Below are 18981 nucleotides of genomic sequence, written 5' to 3'. Positions count from 1 at the left end.
TTAGATACAATTCCTTTATCATATGTGTATGGCAGAAAAAAAGATCTATAAATAATTAACAGGCACATGAAAAGATGCTCAACATCATTAAGAACCAGGGAGATGTAAATTAAAATCTACATACCCACAGAAATTACTGCAACTAGAAAGGCTGACCAAGTGTTGGGGAGGACATCAAATGACTTGGATATTCATTTCCTCCTGGTAGGAGTGTAAAGTATTGTAACAGCCCAATAATATTCTTAAAAGTTAAATGCGTACCTATTTGATCCAACGATTTCACTCCCAGTTTCTTTACCCAAGAGAAGAAAATAAAAAACGTTACACAAAGAATTGTACACAGTGTTCACATCATCTTTCTTCACCATAGCCTAAAACTGCAAAATTAGCCTAAGTCCACTGAAGGATAAATGAATAAATAAATTGTAACATAACCCTATAATGGAATTCCAGAAATAGAAAGAAATGAACCACTGATACACCTAATCATGTAGATCAATTTCACAAAGTAGTTGAGCAAAAAATGTGTTGATGAAAAATTAATCAGTTCATCCAAGAAAGAATTGAAAATTTTTATTGCAGACAAATTTGAGGATTATAACCCAGGAAGCTCTTAGAATCATTCTGCTTATAAGAAGTTGAGACATAGTTCCTGTAAGTTTTTTGAGACAGAGGGCTGTACCTTAAATGACAGTTTACATAACCCAGATTTAAACCCCATTGTGGTGGGTCCTGTGACAAGATCAAGAAGGAATGTTATCTTTTAAGGAGTTGTCTTATTGATGCTAGGATTTGCAGTTCATGGTTGAGCAGGTATTCCTGCCAATGGGGGAGATTTGGTTCATGCATAATGTAGACACACAATTCACAGTGTGGAGAGGGGTGAGGTCAAAGGGTAGAGATTTTTAAAAAATTTATTTTCATTTTCAGTTGCCCTGGATCTTTGTTGCTGCATGTGGGCTACTCTCTAGTTGCAGTGAGTGGAATCTACTCTTCACTGCATTGCTCAGGTTTCTTACTGTGGTGGCTTCTTTTGTTGCAGAGCTGGGGCTCTAAGTACTTGGGCTTAGCCATTGCAGGGCTTCTGGAATCTTCCTGGACAAGGTATTGAACCTGTGTCCCCTGCATTGGCAGGTGGATTCTCATCCACTATACCACCAGAAAAGTCCCAGAGAAGAATTTTTATGTTTAAATTTTTCTTGTCTTGCCATAAATGTGAATTTTATTTTACAAAAGCAATCATCAAAGTTTGACACATTACATGATTCCTTTTGAATGAAATTATAGAAGAATCCAAACTAATCTTTAGTGATAGAAACATTAGTGGTTGCCTAGGACTGGGAGTGTGGAAAATTCTGAAAGAGATGGGAATACCAGACCACCTGACCTGCCTCTTGAGAAACCTATATGCAGGTCAGGAAGCAACAGTTAGAACTGGACATGGAACAACAGACTGCTTCCAAATAGGAAAAGGAGTACGTCAAGGCTGTATTTTGTCACCCTGCTTATTTAACTTCTATGCAGAGTACATCATGAGAAACGCTGAGCTGGAAGAAGCACAAGCTGGAATCAAGATTGCTGGGAGAAATATCAATAACCTCAGATATGCAGATAACACCACCCTTATGGCAGAAAGTGAAGAGGAACTCAAAAGCCTCTTGATGAAAGTGAAAGAGGAGCATGAAAAAGTTGGCTTAAAACTCAACATTCAGAAAACTAAGATCATGGCATCTGGTCCCATCACTTCATGGGAAATAGATGGGGAAACAGTGGAAACAGTGTCAGACTTTATTCTGGGGGGGCTCCAAAAATCGCTGCAGATGGTGACTGCAGCCGTGAAATTAAAAGACACTTACTCCTTGGAAGGAAAGTTATGACCAACCTAGATAGCATATTAAAAAGCAGAGGTATTACTTTGCCAACAAAGGTCTGTCTAGTCAAGGCTATGGTTTTTCCAGCGGTCATGTATGGATGTGAGAGTTGGACTGTGAAGAAAGCTGAGTGCCAAAGAATTGATGCTTTTGAACTGTGGTGTTGGAGAAGACTCTTGAGAGTCCCTTGGACTGCAAGGAGATCCAACCAGTCCATCCTAAAGGAGACCAGTCCTGGGTGTTCATTGGTGGGACTGATGCTGAGGCTGAAACTCCAATACTTTGGTCACCTCATGTGAAGAGTTGACTCATTGGAAAAGACCCTGATACTCAGAGGGATTGGGGGCAGGAGGAGAAGAGGACGACAGAGGATGAGATGGCTGGATGGCATCACTGACTTGATGGATGTGAGTTTGAGTAAACTCCAGGAGTTGGTGATGGACAGGGAGGCCTGGTGTTCTGTGATTCATGGGCTCACAAAGGGTCGGACATGACTGAGTGACTCAACTGAACTGAGGACTGGGAGTAGAAGGACTGACTGCAAACAAACATGAAAATTTGGGGCAGTGGTGACAAGCTTAAATATCTTGATTATGGAGTGATTACAAACATATATGTTTATGTGTTTTTTTTAAATGTATAACAGGAACAGGACACTGACCTAAATTGAATATTTATATATTTTTAATTGGAGTATAATTGCTTTACAACGTTGTGTTAGTTTCTGCTGGACAATGAATTGAATCAGCTATCAGTTCAGTTCAGTTCAGTCGCTTAGTCATGTCCAACTCTTTGCGACCTTATGGACTGCAGCACGCCAGGCCTCCCTGTCCATCACCAACTCCTGGAGTTTACTCAAACTCATTTCCATTGAATTGGTGATACCATCCAACCATCTCATCCTCTGTCACCCCCTTCTCTTCTTGCCTTCAATCTTTCCCAGCATCAGGGTCTTTTCAAATGAGTCAACTCTTCCTATCAGGTGGCCAAAGTATTGGAGTTTCAGCTTCAACATCAGTCCTTCCAATGAACATTTAGGACTGATTTCCTTTAGGATGGACTGGTTGGATCTCCTTGCAGTCCAAGGGGCTCTCAAGAGTCTTCTCCAACACCACAGTTCAAAAGTGTCAATTCTTCGACACTCAGCTTTCTTTATAGTCCAACTCTCACATCCATACATGACCACTGGAAAAACCATAGCCTTGACTAGACAGACCGTTGTTGGCAAAGTAATGTCTCTGCTTTTTAATATGCTGTCTAGGATGGTCATAATTTTTCTTTCAAGGAGCAAGTGTCTTTTAATTTCATGGCTTCAGTCACCACCCGCAATGATTTTGGAGCCCCAAAAAACGTCTGTTACTGTTTCCACTGTTTCTCCATCTATTTGCCATGAAATGATGGGACCAGATGCCATGATCTTAGTTTTCTGAATGTTGAGTTTTAAGCCAACTTTTTCACGCTCCTCTTTCACTTTCATCAAGAGGCTCTTTAGTTCTTCTTCACTTTCTGCCATAAGGGTAGTCTCATTTGTATGTCTGAGGTTATTGATATTTCTCCCAGCAATCTTGATTCCAGCTTGTGCTTCCTCCAGCCCAGCATTTCTCATGATGTACTCTGTATATAAGTTAAATAAGCAGGGTGACAATATACAGCCTTATGTACTCCTTTCCCTATTTGGAACCAGTCTGTTGTTCCATGTCCAGTTCTAACTGTTACTTCCTGACCTGCATACAGGTTTCTCAAGAGGCCAGTCAGGTGGTCTGGTATTCCCATCTCTTTCAGAATTTTCCACAGTTTATTGTGACCCACACAGTCAAAGGCTCTGGCATAGTCAATAAAGCAGAAATAGAGGTTTTTCTGGAACTCTCTTGCTTTTTCAATGATCCAGCGGATGTTGGCTATTTGATCTCTAGTTCCTCTGCCTTTTCTAAAACCAGCTTGAACATCTGGAAGTTCACGATTCACATGTTGTTAAAGCCTGGCTTAGAGAATTTTGAGCATTACTTTACTAGTGTGTGCTGCTGCTGCTGCTAAGTCACTTCAGTCATGTCTGACTCTGTGCAACCCCATAGACGGCAGCCCACCAGACTTCCCCGTCCCTGGGATTCTCTGGGCAAGAACACTGGAGTGGGTTGTCATTTCCTTCTCCAATGTATGAAAGTGAAAAGTGAAAGTGAAGTCACTCAGTCATGTCTGACTCTAGCGACCCCATGGACTGCAGCCTACCAGGCTCTTCCATCCATGGGATTCTCCAGGCAAAAGTACTGGAGTGGGGTGCCATTGCCTTCTCCGTTACTAGTGTGTGAGATGAGTGCAATTGTGTGGTCATTTGAGCATTCTTTGGCATTGCCTTTCTTTGGGACCGGAATGAAAACTGACCGTTTCTAGTCCTGTGGCCACTGCTGAGTTTTCCAAATTTGCTGGCATATTGAGGGCAGCACTTTCACAGTATCATCTTTTAGGATTTGAAATAGCTCAACTGGAATTTCATCACCCCCACTAGCTTTGTTCATAGTGATGGTTCCTAAGACCCACTTGACTTCACATTCCAGGATGTCTGGCTCTAGGTGAGTGATCACACCATCGTGATTATCTGGGTTGTGAAGATCTTTTTTGTACAGTTCTTCTGTGTATTCTTGCCACCTCTTCTTAATATCTTCTGCTTCTGTTAGGTCCATACCATTTCTGTCCTTTATTGAGCCCATCTTTGCATGAAATGTTCCCTTGGTATCTAATTTTCTTGAAGAGATCTCTAGTCTTTCCCATTCTATTGTCTTCCTCTATTTCTTTGCTCTGATCGCTGAGGAAGGCTTTCTTGTCTCTCCTTGCTATTCTTTGGAACTCTGCATTCAGATGGGTATATCTCTCCTTTTCTCCTTTGCTTTTCACTTCTCTTCTTTTCACAGCTATTTTTAAGGCCTCCTCAGACAGCCGTTTTGCTTTTTTGCATTTCTTTTTCTTGGGGATGGTCTTGATCCCTGACCATCTATATATCCCTCTCTCTTGGGCCTCCTGCAGTCCTCACCCCATCCCACCCCTCTAGGGCATCACAGAGCACCAATCGGAGCTCCCTGTGCTATAACAGCAGGTTCCCACTGGCTATCTCTGTTACACATGCTGGTATATTTATTTCAAGCCTGCTCCCAATTCATCCCATTGTCTCCTTCCTCCCTGTGTCCATGTGTCCATTCTCTGCATCTGCATCCCTAATCCTGCCCTGCAAATATGTTCATCTGCACCATTTTTCTAGATTCCACATATATGTGTTAATATGTAATACCTGTTTTTCTCTGGTAGCTCTGGTGGTAAAGAATGCTCCTGCAACATGGGAGACCTGGATTCAATCCCGGGGTTGGGAAGATCCCCTCGAGACGGGAATAGCAACCCACTCTGGTATTCTTGCTTAGGAAATCTCACAGACAGAGAGCCTAGTGGGCTAGAGTTCATAGGTTCCCAAAGAGTTGGACACAACTGAAGGACTAACACACCTGTTTTTCTGACTTACTTCACTCTGTATGATAGACTCTAGGTCCATCCACAGCTCTGCAAATGACCCAATTTCGTTCCTTACATTTTTTTTGTTTTTAGAAATTATTTATTTATTTATATTTTTGGCTGTGCTGGATCTCCATTGCTGTGTGGGCTTTTCTCTAGTTGTTGTGGCCAGGGGCTTCTCATTTCGGTGGCTTCTTTTGTTGTGTAGCACAGGCTCTATGGCTTGTTAGCTCAGTAGTTGTGGTTCCCTGGCTCTAGAGCACAGGCTTCAATAGTTGTAGCTTAGGGGCACGTGGGATCTTCCAGGATCAGGGATAGAACGCATGTCTCCTGCATTGGCAGACAGATTCATTACCACCGAACCACCTGGGAAGACCTTTGCCTACCTTTTATAAAAGTCTTTGGACTTCCCTAGGGGTCCACTGCTTAAGATTCTGTATTTCCACTGTTCAATCTCTGGTCAGGGAAGTTCTGCATGCCAAGAAGTGCAGCCAGAAAAATAAATAAATAAAAGTCTTTAAGATTGAGACCAGTTGGATAATTCAGGTTGATCTTACTGCAAGATTCATACCTTAGTCAGTCTGCAAAGTTTACTGTGCTACTGTAAGGCAACATATGTATACGTTCCAGGGATCAGTTCAGTTCAGTCGCTCAGTTGTGTCCGACTATTTGTGACCCCATGGACTTGGCTCCTGAAGGACCTTTAATTATGATGTGGCACTTCTGCCCCTTCTTCAAAACTATCGCCTGCCACTCCAAACATCTGCTTCATCTTGTCCAGCTCCAGCTTGATTTTGTGATTAAGAAAATCTTATGTTTAGAGCTTAGGTGTAGGGTTCATAGAATTTGAGACTTAAAGTACAGGGGCTGTAGTTCTGAGACCCTGTGTTGTGCTTAGTTGTTCAGTCGTGTCTGACTCTGCCACCCCATGAGCCTTCCAGGCCCCTCTGTCCATGGGGATTCTCCAGGAGAGGGTTGCCATGCCTTCCTCCAGGGGATCTTCCCAATCCAGGGATAGAACCCAGGTCTCCCACATTTCAGACTGATTTTTTACTTTCTATGCCACCAGGGAAGCTCTAGAGAGAGCCTTAGGTCTTGAGGGTGACCTCAATTCTGGGAGTGTGTTTGCTCAAACCCAGAGGAGCTGAACTCAGAGTTCAGGCAACAGGAGGCAAAGGCAATAGGGAGTATAGTATTCATTTCTTCAAGGCAGATAAGGAAGCGGAAGTGGATGGGGCCATACACTTAATCTTAGCTTCATGAAGCAAGAGAAATCACCTGAAACTTGTTTAGTTATAATTCCCTGACTCAGAGACCAAAGTTCTTTTGATTTTGCATCTGTAATGCCCCTCCCCTTTCCAAGAGATTCTGGGGTGAAGAGCAAAATAAGAGGAAGTTAGAAATTAATGAATAATGGCAGAAGGGCAAGGCCTCACTGTTTCACCACATACCAATGAAAACCTTCAGGTCACAGAACCAGGCCAATTGGCTCTTCCTTTTCTTCTTCCTCTCTTCTCTCCAGTAAACAGCGATGTGTCAGTCTTGTTTTAACTTTAAAGGGAGATATTCCTACATTCATCCGCAGTGAATTAGGCTACAAGATTAATTATCTGCATCCTAAGCTTTCTTATCGACCCCCACCAACTGCCCTCTTCATCTGCTACCTATCTGCACAGTCTGTTGTTGTTGTTCAATCACTAAGTCATGGCCAACTCTTTGTGATCCCATGGACTGCAGCATGCCAGGCTTTCCTGTCCTTCACCATCTCCCAGAGTTTGTCCATTTAGTTGGTGATGCTATCTAACCATCTCATCCTCTGCCACCCCCTATTCCATTTGCCTTCAACCTTTCCCAGCATCAGAGTCTTTTCCAATGAGTCGGCTCTTTGCATCAAGTGGCCAAAGTATTGGAGCTTCAGCTTCAGCAACAGTCAGAGTTGGTTTCTTTTAGGATTGACTAGTTTGATCTCTGTACGGTCTAGATACCTAGTATCTGCCTGAGACTCAGGAATGAGTCATCCTCTGATCAAACAGGTGGCAGTGGTCACACCTGCAGAAACTATGTTCGGGCAGGTTGCTGGCAGCAGCAATTAGCACAATATAACTCCAGAGGAAAAAGTCCAGAGACAGAGCACCATGGCTTCTGACAGAGGTAAATGGTCGGGGGCCCGAAATCTTCATATTCTTGAAAAACTCCAAAACTCTGTGTGTGCTTGCCTATATGTGTGTGCGTATGTGTCTGGTTCATGCTTGTATTCATGAACATTTTCCAACTTTCCTATTTATTAATATCTTCCTATTATTCTTAAACAGGAGTTCTTATCGGTGGTGGTGTGATTATTAATACCACCTGTTCATACTGTAAATGATTTTGATCAGATGCTTGTTTCATCATCATAAAAAAACTTAAGTTAAAAAATATGACTCCTAGATGAAAATTTAAGATAGCAGCTGAAGTTCTAGCACCAGGGCATATTAATGGATTATTTAAGGTTCCATTACTTAGTGTTAGAAAAATTCGTGGGGAAGGAAGAACACCAGGTGGTGGAAGGAAATGATTTTCAGATGAGGTGGGTTTTGAACTTGGTCTTGAAAGGGCAGAATTTTGGTTGGCAAAGAGAAGGAGATTCCTGTTTGACTGACACCAGGAGTTTAAGAGAATTTTCCAAAGATTGTGTGTGGAATATAATGAATGAATTGATTAGGCTACAGAAGAGTTTTTGGAAGCAATCAGCAATGTGATTAGAAAGCAAATTTGCTTTTTTTAAAATTGGACTATAGTTGCTTTACAATGTTGTGTTAGGTTCAAGTGTACAGCAAAGTGAAACAGTTATATATATACATGCACTCCTTTTAGATTTATTCCCATATAGGTCATTACAGAGCACTGAGGAGAGTTCCCTGCGCTATACAGTGTAGGTCCTTATTATCTATTTTATATATAGTAATGTGTGTATGTCAATTCCAATCTCCCAAATTTATCCCTCTGCCTACCCTCAAAAACAAATTTGAAGACATATTGTTGACAGCCTTGAATGCCCAGCTAAGGAAATTGAGGTTGATTTTTTTTTTATTTTAGATTTTTTTCTTTTCCATTATGGTTTTTAATAGTTTACTGTGTATTTTTTTTAATAAGACAAAATATTTGGAGAATTTGTGACTAGCATGCGTGCGTGTTCAATTGTGTGTGACTTTTTGCAGCCCCGTGGACTATAGCCCACCAGGCTTTTCTTTCCATGGGATTTCTCAGGCAAGAATACTGGAGTGGGTTGCCATTTCCCCCTCCAGGGGATCTTCCAGACCCAGGGATCAAACCCGAGTCTCCTGCAGTTCCCACATCGGCAGGCAGATTCTTTACCACTGAGCAACCTGGGAAGCCCTGTGAATAACATAGAGATGACTAAAACAGTGCTTTAGACACATTTACTTGGCACCTGATACCTTTTTGTGTGTGTTGGCTTTTGACTTTGGCCACACCGTGCGGTATGCCACATCTTAGGTTCGAAAGCAGAGATTGCACCCCTGCCCCTGCAGTGCAAGCAGGGAGTTTTAACCACTGGTCCACCAGGGAAATTCCAAGAGAGAATCTTCCAACTGCATTTTCTGATATGATTGGTGGATTTAGAAGAACAGGGCCTTTTTTCTTAGTGGTTCGATTTGTACATATGGGTGTTACTTGACATGATCATCTCTTGGTCAACAGGTCCTCCAGCGGGAGATCCCACATTGAGGTAAGAATTCTACTATCATAGTGCACATTTAATTCAACCCAGAATAGATGAGCATTTAGGAGGGGGAGGACTATAATTTCCTTATTGTTCCTTTGCTCTTTTCTGATGGTCCCATTCTTTGTTTTTGCAAGTCCATTCCTTATGCTTACTATTGCTTCCTGTGTCTTCCCTCCTATGCCTTTTGGTTTCAGTTGAAAACAAGTATCTTCTAGCTCTCCTTTGTTCTTCTCTTACTATTGTTTTTCTCCCTTTAAATCACAAGTTTTCATAGAAATTAGTGAAAACTTCAGCAAACTGGTTTGTCACTTTGATCTTCCTATTTTAAACCCTATGCCCCTTTTCTAGACCTTTTTTTTTTTTTTTAATTTTACCATTCCACATAGTTTGGGAGATCTTAGTTTCCCAATCAAGGATTGAACCCAGGTCCCCCAGCAATGGAAGAATGGAGTCCTAAGCACTGGACTGCCAGGCAATTTCCTAGACCTATTTAAAAACTGCATTTATTTTTAATTGATTGATGATTGCTTTACAATATTGGTTTCATTTCTGCCATACATCAACATGAATTAGCCATAGATGTACATGTGTCCTTTCCCTCTTGAACCTCCCTCCCACTCCCACCCCATCCCACTTCTCTAGGTTGTTAAAGTGCCCTGGTTTGCATTCCCTGAGTCGCTTCCATGCTACTCTCACCATTCATCTCACCCTCTCCTTCCTCCCCGCTGCCCTCATCCATGTCTAGAACAGAGAGATTTGTCAGGGAACATATTATCTCTTGATGGGTGGAAGGATTACTCTATAAAATAAATTAAGTGATCCTTTAGGAATGAGTGGAGAATATGAGAATGTAATACACTTATGACTCAACCATACTGCAGAGTCCTTGGAAAAATTCTGAATTTTCCCTGAGTCATAACTTTGACCCACAGAGAGTGTTATGTCTAAAGATGTCCTCGAGAGAAATTTTAATTTCTTTCTTATGAGGAATTAGTATACACAGAATTGAATGTGGAAGAATCCCGAGGCTAAATTACTTTCTTCTCAGAGTTGGTAATAGACTCCTGTTGGCAATTTGAGGATTCCACACCTGAAAAAGAAAAAAGAAAACCAAAAACTATTCCATTGAGGAATAATGAAGATTGAGTGGGACAGGTCACCTCTAAGTGTGAGACAGAAAGTTCAGAGGGACTTCCCTGGCAGTCCAGTGGTTAGGAGTCAGTGCTTTCACCGCAGAGGGCCCAGGTTCGATCCCTAGTGGTGGAAACTAAGATTCTGTAAGCTGTGAGGCCAAAATAAATAAGATTAGAATATAGTAAGAAAACTTTAAAAGAGACACAGAGACATATTTACACCTGAATTCAAGACTACCAAGCAGTGGTAATAGACAGTGGTAACCCAAGAACGTGAGTTGGGAAAAACCTCTTCCCTGTTTGTGAGAGAAACTCTGATAATGCAAACAGACCTCCCCAGATAACTTTGAGATACAGAATAAAAAAAATTCCTGAGATATCATGTTTTAGGTTTGCCTGATAGAAAAGGAGAAGAAATTATTTCTGTTGTTGTTCAGTCGCTAAGTCATGTCGGACTCTTTGCGACCCCACGGATGACAGCACACCAGGCTTCCCTGTCCTTCACTGTCTCCCAGAGTTTGCTCAAATTTGTGTCCATTGAGTTGGTGATGCTATCTAACCATCTCATCCTCTGCCACCCTCCTCTCCTTTTGTCTTCTCTCAAATGATGACATGACAACATGGGGGGGGGGTGCTTTTTATATTTCAGGAGAAGAATTGAACCCTGGGAATTTGAATTCTCCTTTGACCCCAGAAAATTCTGTAAAGAGGCCTGTCTGCTCTATGAAATCCAATGGGGCAACAACCGGGACGTCTGGCGACACTCGGGCAAAAACACCACCAAGCATGTTGAACGCAATTTTATAGAAAAAATTGCTTCAGAAAGATATTTTTGCCCATCCATCCGCTGCTTCATCTTCTGGTACTTGTCCTGGAGTCCCTGCTGGGAATGCTCCAAGGCCATTAGAGAATTTTTGAATCAGCATCCTAACGTGACCCTAGTTATTTACATAGCACGGCTTTTCCAGCACATGGATCCGCAAAACCGGCAAGGACTCAAAGACCTGGTTCAGAGCGGTGTGACTATCCAGGTCATGAGAGCCCCAGGTGAAAACAACACACCAAGAATCTTAGGTGTTTATGAGAGGCTGTGGTGGTGGTGGTATGTTTCTAGGCCAGGAGACTGGATTATCCCGGACTGGAAGTCTCAGAAGTGAAAGCCCAAAGTAAAATAAAAACCCACTTCCGAAATTCATAGCAAAGAAAGCATCAAAGAGATGGCTCTTTTCCTCGCTCCTTATTTATTTTATTAATTAATTAATTTATTTTTGGCTGTGCTGGGTCTTTGTCACTGCATGAGCTCTTCTCCACTCGCGGTGCTGTGGCTTCTCATTGTGGTGGCTTCTCTTGTTGCTGAGCAAGGTCTCTAGGGTGCTCAGCCTTCAATAGTTGTGCCTCCTGGGCTCTAGAGCACAGGTTCAACAGTTGTGGCTTTCGGATCAGGGACTGAACCATATCTCCTGCATTGGCAAGTGGATTCTTTACCACTGAGCCACAAGCAAAGCCCCCTCTCTACCATCTTACAATGAATTGCTGAGTTCCTTTTGGGAAACTTCCCTGGTCGCTCAGAAGGTAAAGAATCTGTCTGCAAAGCAGGAGACCCAGGTTCTATCCCTGAGTCAGGAAGATCCCCTGGAGAAGGGAATGGCCACCCACTCCAGTTCTTTTTAGGGATGCTGGAAGAATCTAGCCCTTCTCCAGCAGGAAATAGGCCAGAGGGATTTATATATGGTATATCTTTAAGTTGGATTCAACTTTCTGTTGTATGTGTTGAATGAACCAAGATTTGTGTTTCCTTAGAGTATGAGTACTGCTGGAGGAATTTTGTCAACTACCCCCGTGGGAAAGAAGCTCACTGGCCAAGATATCCCCCTCTGTGGATGAACTTGTATGCACTGGAACTCTACTGTATCATTTTAGTAAGTTACTGCAATGGACAGATTCTGATGCAAAAAGAAGCATCTTTCTTCAAAGTTTTCTCCTGATTATTTTAATATGTGCTCTTCTCACCATCACTTTGCCATTTATATTGAATTTAGTTATTGACTTATCTTTTTAAAATGTGAGAGCAAGATAACCTCTTTGTGGCAAATAAGAGGGGAAAGGGAATGGATAAACTGATCTAAGATATAGGTGATGGTCAACTCTTTTGTGATCCATGTACTGTAGCCTGCCATGCTCCCCTGTCCATGGGATTTCCCAGGCAAGAATACTGGAGTGGGTTGCCATATCCATCTCCAGGGGATCTTCCCAACCCAGGGATCAAACCTGCATTCCCTGTTTGGCGAGCAGATTTTTTACCACTGAGCCACCAGGAAAGCTCAAGATATAGGTGGCGCCATAATTAGATTTAATCATCATCATCACTATTGTTGTTACAATGCATACTGGTTACACTGAATTGCAGATATCCTTTTTCCTTTTTGATGTGTGTCATCTTACTGAAGGAATGTAGGTGACCCATTTGTATCTCTTGCAAGTAGTTCAGTGGTCTTCCAAATGATGTTTTAAAATGTTCCTGGCATTAAGAAAACTATTATTCTAACCTATTTTTTTATTTCAGGGTCTCCCTCCCTGCTTACATATTTCAAGAAGATATCAGAATCAGCTCATAGTGTTCAGACTTACTCTTCAAAATTGTCATTACCAAATGATTCCACCCTATATCCTTTTAGCGATGGGGATGGTACAACTTCCTATGACTTGGAGATGAATAGAATGAATTATTGTGTACATACTGTTTCATGAATAGGCCCTGATGACCCTCTAAAGAGTAAGCACCATTAGAATTGAGATATTTTTAGATATTTTTGTATATTTCTATACTCTAACGGCAAATCATCTGGAAAGGAATTAAAGGAAACAATTCCACTTACAATAACATGAAAAACAATAAAATACTTAGGAACTAATTTAACCAAGGATGTGAAAGATCTGTACACGGAAATCTATAAGGCATTGATGAAACAGATTGAAGAAGACACAAATAAACGGAAAGATCCCATGGTCATGGATTGGAAGAGTTAATATTGTTAAAAAAATCCCTACTACACAAAGCCATCTATAAATTCAATGCAACCCCTATCAAGATTCCAAAGGCATTTTTACAAAATTTTTTAAAAATCCTAAATTTTGTATGGAACAACAAAAGATCTTAAGGGCCAAAGCAATCCTTATACACCTGAAGGAAATGAAATCACTTCCATGTTCCTTGTGGTATTGTTTACAATAGCCAAGACACAAAAATAGTCTAAGTATATGCCAGTAGATGAGTGGATAAAGAAGATGTATACTGTGGTATGTATATACACAATAGAATGCTACATAGCCATGAAAAAGAAGAAATCCTGCCCTTTGCAACAACATAGATGAAACTTGAAGGCATTTTGCTATTTACAATAAGTCAGACAAAGACAGCTACTATATGATCTCACTAACATGTGGACTCTAGAAAAACTGAACTCATAGAAAGAGAGCAGGTTAGTGGTTACCAGGGACAGAAGTGAAAGTTGTCAGAGAGTACACATTTTCACAGTGTTTTTTTTTTGCTGAGCCTAGTGGCTTGTTGGATCTAAGTTCCCTGACACGGGATGGAACCCAGGCCTTTGGCAGTGAAAGCACAGAGTTCTTAACCGCCAGGGAATTCCTGGGCAAAGCTGCAGTTTTGAGACTAATAAATTCTGGGAAGGTAAGGTATAGCATGATAATTATAGTTTGTACTGTGTAGTGTACCTGAGATTTTCTAAGAGTAGATCTTAAAAGTTCTTATTGCACACAAAGAAGTGTAACTATGTGAGGTGATAGATGTGTTCAGTTCAGTTCAGGCGCTCAGTCGTGTCCGACTCTTCATGACCCCATGAACCGCAGCACGCCAGGTCTCCCTGTCCATCACCAACTCTCGGAGTCCACCCAAACCCATTTCCATTGTATTGGTGATGCCATCCAACCATCTCATCCTCTGTCGTCCCCTTCTCCTCCTGCCCTCAATCTTTCCCAGCATCAGGGTCTTTTCAAATGAGTCAGCTCTCTGCATCAGGTGGCCACTTAGTTAATTTGGTAATCATTTTGCAACATATATCAAGTCATTACGTTGTACACTTAAATTTATGCAATGTTATATATCAGTTATGTTCAATAATACTGAGGGAAAGATTTTTAAAAACAATATAGAAATTCTCTTTAGAAAAAAATATTTTATTTTTGCTTATTTATTTATTTGGCTGTGCTGAGTCTTCTTTGCAGCATGTGAGATGTTTGGTTGTGGCATGTGAACTTTGAGTCGTGGCATGTGGAATCTAGTTCCCTGACCAGGGACTAAACCTGCGCCCCCTCCTTTGGAAGCATAGAGTCTGCACCACTAGACCATCAGGGAAGTCCCTGTAGAGATTTTCACAAGCAGCAGTATCACAGATAGTATTATCTACTGCTGTATCACAAATTTCCCTACTACTTTGCAAGCTTAAAATAACAGTGAGTATTTATGATGTCACCATTTCTCTGGGTCAGGTATTCAGGAGTCACTTGTGTGTTGGTGGCTCAGGATATCTCATGGGGTTGCAGCCAAGTTGTCAGCCAGGATCGCAGTCATCTCTAGACACGACTGAGGCCACAGAATGTGCTTCCCAGGGGGCACACACGTGGCTGCAAGTGGGCACCTGTGGGTGGTGGGGGGTCTCAGTTTCTCACCGTGTAGGTCTTTCCATGGGCTTCCCTGGTGGCTCTGCGGTAAAGAACCCACCTGCCAGTGTAGGAGATGCAGATTCTATCCCTCGGTCAGGAAGATCCCCTGGAGAAGGAAATGGCAACCCACTCCAATATTCTTGCCTGGAGGACCCCATAGACAGAGGAGCCTGCCAGGTTACAGCCCATGGGGTTTCAAAGGAGTCGGACAGATCTTAGCAACTAAACAACAGCAGGTATCTCCACAGTGTTACTTAAATGTCCTCAGGACACAGTGGCTGGCTTCCTACAGAGCAAGTGGCCTAAGATGGACCAAGGTGGAAATTGCCGAGTCTGAGAGCCATATAGTATTTCTTCTCCAGTATTCTTGGATCACACTGGCTAGCCATGATTCAGTGGTGGAGGGGGTGGGGCATACAAGGACCTGAATCCCAGGAAATGAGACTCAAGAGAGCCCATCTTGGATTTGACATGTAGGGACTTTGGCTGTGACTTCAAGCTAGATAATGACATGGTGCCAATTTCTCAGAAGATGCTAAAGGGAAACACAGGACAATCTAGTATCTGCACATTGTTGCTGTTGTTTAGTCGCTAAATCATAGAAAAGGCTTATTTCTCACTCCCTTTGCAGTCTAATGTCACTTGGGTAAATGTTGTTTCTCCCTGAAGTAACTCAGGGGCCTCAGTTCCTTCCATCTGGTAACTGCACCATCTCCTATGGCCTTGGAGTCCTCTGTTGAGTTCTCTACATCAGCTGGCTCACAGGAGGTGGGAGCGGGTCAGGCGCCACACAGAGAAAGAAAGCATTTTGCAGTGTGAAATGTCTTTTTCAGAATCATGGACTGGAGATGGCAAATGTCACTTCTGACCTTTGCAAAGGTCACTCAGCAAAGATCAGACCTGAGGCCCCAACTAGCTCTAAGAGTGGCTAAGAGACAAGTCCAGACATGTGCCAAGGAAGAAGAGGAAATGGTGAACACATGATGTGTTTGTATAACACGGAGGCTAGGAAACAGAAACCTTTTGCAGTTGGCTAGGGTCAGACAGGCAACACCATGGCAGAAATGAAACTAAAGAGAAATGTGCTCTTTCCTCCCCCTGCTCCCCCCAAAGAATGCAGGGTGTGCCAGTAAGCAGTAAGCAACATAGGATCACTTTCCATAATAGGGTCAGACTGGTTCAGTCTGGCTTGCCTTCCTGGGTTGGCATGGGGATAAGGCAGTCTCTTTGGGGGTCATAGATCAGGTGGCATCCTATCAGATGTCTGTTTGAAGACTGTCGATGCATTTTTTAAAACTGCCATGAAAAACAGCATTTATTATTTTTATAAAAATGGGATATTAGGGGAAAAAAAACTCTCAAAGATACAGTAGAGGCAGTTTCTCACATGAACTGATGTATTTCCTTTTATTATACAGGAAGAATAGTGCAAATCATTAATTTTTTAGAAAGACTCATTTGTTTTGGTTCTCTGGGGCTGAGAGCCAAGGTTTTTCACTTTTCTGGCTTTTTTACTTTCTTTTGGCCTCGCTGCTCGGTTTGTGGGATCTTAGTTCTCCAACCAGGGGTTGAATCCGTGTGCCCTGCAGTGGGAGAGTGGAAGCTCAGAGGCCTAACTGCTGGACTGCCAGGCAATTCCCAAGTCAGATTTTATTTATTACATCTGTTGCTTTGTTTCATAAATTGAACATATTCCTCCAAGCTCCTCATCCCTTACCTCCTGTCTCTTTATTCTCCATTTAAACATTTTTACTAATTTGACTATTAAATTTATGATCTGGGAAGCCGGTATGGATAAGTGATAAAAATGAGAGTGATAAGCATCCTAAGAACTATGTAATAAAGTTATGGAACAATATGGGAAGGACCTAAAATTTGAAATAAAGAGATAACATTAAATAATTACTATATTTATGATTACCTATTCTTAGAAGGCATGCCTATGATTACCATTCTAGAAGAAGGATAAATCTCTCTTGACTCTTGACTAATCTCTGAGGTAGATACAAATTTTGTCAGTCTCCAAATTTCTCTCTTTTTTTTTTTTTTAACTTTTTATTTGTATTTAGTTCAGTTCAGTCTCTTAGTCATGTCTGACTCTTTATAACCTCATGGACTGCAGCAAGCCAGGCTTCCCTGAGCCTTCCTGGAGCCTGCTCAAATTCACGTCCATCGAGTTGATGATGCCATCCAACCATCTCATCCTCTGTATTATTTATACTGGGGTAGAGCAAATTAACAGTGTTGTGATAGTTTCAGGTGAACAGCAAAGGGACTCAGCCATACATATACATGGATCCATTCTCCCCTAAACTCCCCACCCATCCAGGCTGCCACATAACACTGAACAGGGTTCCCTGTTGCTATCCAGTAGGTCCTTGTTGGTTATCCATTTTATATATAGCAGCATGTACAGGGAAACCATAAATTTGTTCTCTAACTCTGCAAGTCTCTTTCTGTTTTGTAAGTAAGTTCATTTCTATCATTTCTTTTTAGATTCCACATATAAGGGATGTCATATGATATTTCTCCTTCTCTGTCTGACTTGAAACTTCTCTCTTGCCAAAATATTTCTGATGCTTTTTCTTTCTGTTTTTCTGAGCCTTCTCACATCCACGACTCTCATCAAAAAATTATCTCTGTATAATACGATTCCACAGTTCATTTTTGTTTTTTAATATTAATGTTAAGCAATTTTTTTTTCACTGGGCTGCATCCTCGTTGTGGTGCAGCGGCTCTCTAGTTGTGGTATGTGGATTTAGTTATGCTGCAGCCCATGGGATCTTAGTACCCCAACCAGGGGCTGAACCCGTGTCCTCTGCATTGAAAGACAGATTCTTAACTACTGGAACACCAGGAAAGTCCTCATCTCACAGTTCTGCTTCATACTGAATCTACTTAATTTGCCTCATCTACCTTTATATCACCAGTGCCTAGGTTATTGACTGAGAGGACCTGTTTATCTACAGCAGTAACTTAATTTAAAAAAAATAAATTATTTGTAATTATTAGAGGCTATTGAGAGAGTACAAAGAACATTGTTTTTGTCAGAAAACCAAAAATGTTCATAGCTCTATCACTTAAACACTGTAACTTAGAATGCATATATTAACTTGTCTGAGCCTTAAATTCACTCATCTATAAAATCTGAATTGGAATGGGGTGGGAGGTGGGAAGGAGGCACAAGAGGGAGGGGAAATATGTATACCTGTGGCTGATCCATGTTGCTGTATGGCAGAAACCAATACAAGATTGTAACTATCCTTTAATTAAAAATAAATAAATTAAAAAAAAATCTACAGTAGTAGTGCTAGTCACTCAATAGTATCTGATTCTTTGCAACCCCATGAACTATACTCTGCCAGGCTCCTCTGTCCATGGGATTCTCCAGGCAAGAATATTGGAGTGGGTTGCCATTCCCTTCTCCAGAGGATCTTCCTGACCCAGGGATCAAAACCTGGTCTCCTGCACTGCAGATTCTTTACCCTCTGAGCTATAGGGAAGTCCCCCCAAAATAATCTATAATAAAAACCTAAAAAAGGAAGAATAAAAAATCTGGATGATTAAGGCTTAAGGAAAATGAAAACTGAAACCAGAAACTGCTATTTCTCTTTATTGTATTAGTTACAAATCACCTAGCCCCAAACCCTAGCAGCTTATTCAGAACATATTTATTATCTCACAGTTTTTGTGTGAGAAATTTGGGAGTGGCTTAGCAAAGTGGTTCTTGTCCTGAGTGTTTCATGTGATTTCAGTCACATAAGGGGCTTCATAGATGCTCTGCTCACCTAAAGGCTGGACTGGGGCTGAAGGACCTGCTTCCAAGATGGCGCCCTTACATGGCTGTTGGCTGGAGGCCTCAGCTCCTTGCCATTTTGGTCTTTTCATGGTTTATCTTTGTGTCATCACACGCTAGTAAAGTAATGCTCAAAATTCTCCAAGCCAGGCTTCAGCAATATGTGAACCGTGAACTTCCTGATGTTCAGGCTTGTTTTAGAAAAAGCAGAGGAACCAGAGAGCAAATTGCCAACATCTGCTGGATCATCGAAAAAGCAAGAGAGTTCCAGAAAAGCAT

The 18981-nt window shown here is 41.7% G+C and overlaps 1 protein-coding gene across 1 annotated transcript; it reads left to right on the top strand.

Annotated features, from left to right (window-relative positions):
- The first annotated feature begins 7430 nt into the window (after positions 1 to 7430).
- On the top strand, positions 7431 to 14437 carry APOBEC1 (apolipoprotein B mRNA editing enzyme catalytic subunit 1). The gene is made up of 5 exons (XM_061417985.1): positions 7431 to 7517; positions 9069 to 9096; positions 10876 to 11273; positions 12027 to 12145; positions 12790 to 14437. The coding sequence occupies exons 1-5, from the start codon at positions 7502 to 7504 to the stop codon at positions 12937 to 12939; spliced, it is 711 nt and encodes a 236-aa protein (XP_061273969.1). The 5' UTR covers positions 7431 to 7501; the 3' UTR covers positions 12940 to 14437.
- The last annotated feature ends 4544 nt before the right edge of the window (positions 14438 to 18981 follow it).

This window comes from Bos javanicus, chromosome 5 (genome assembly GCF_032452875.1).
Source record: "Bos javanicus breed banteng chromosome 5, ARS-OSU_banteng_1.0, whole genome shotgun sequence".
In the NCBI taxonomy this organism is placed as follows: Eukaryota; Metazoa; Chordata; class Mammalia; order Artiodactyla; family Bovidae; genus Bos; species Bos javanicus.
The sequence above is the reverse complement of the archived record's forward strand: the minus strand, read 5'-3'. Positions and strand labels throughout refer to the sequence as shown.

Excerpts from the sequence above, each read along its gene's own strand:
- APOBEC1 (XM_061417985.1), top strand. Across the intron at positions 9,097-10,875 it reads GCGGGAGATCCCACATTGAG|GAGAAGAATTGAACCCTGGG; the intron begins GTAAGAATTCTA and ends TTTATATTTCAG. Across the intron at positions 11,274-12,026 it reads CCAGGTCATGAGAGCCCCAG|AGTATGAGTACTGCTGGAGG; the intron begins GTGAAAACAACA and ends GTGTTTCCTTAG.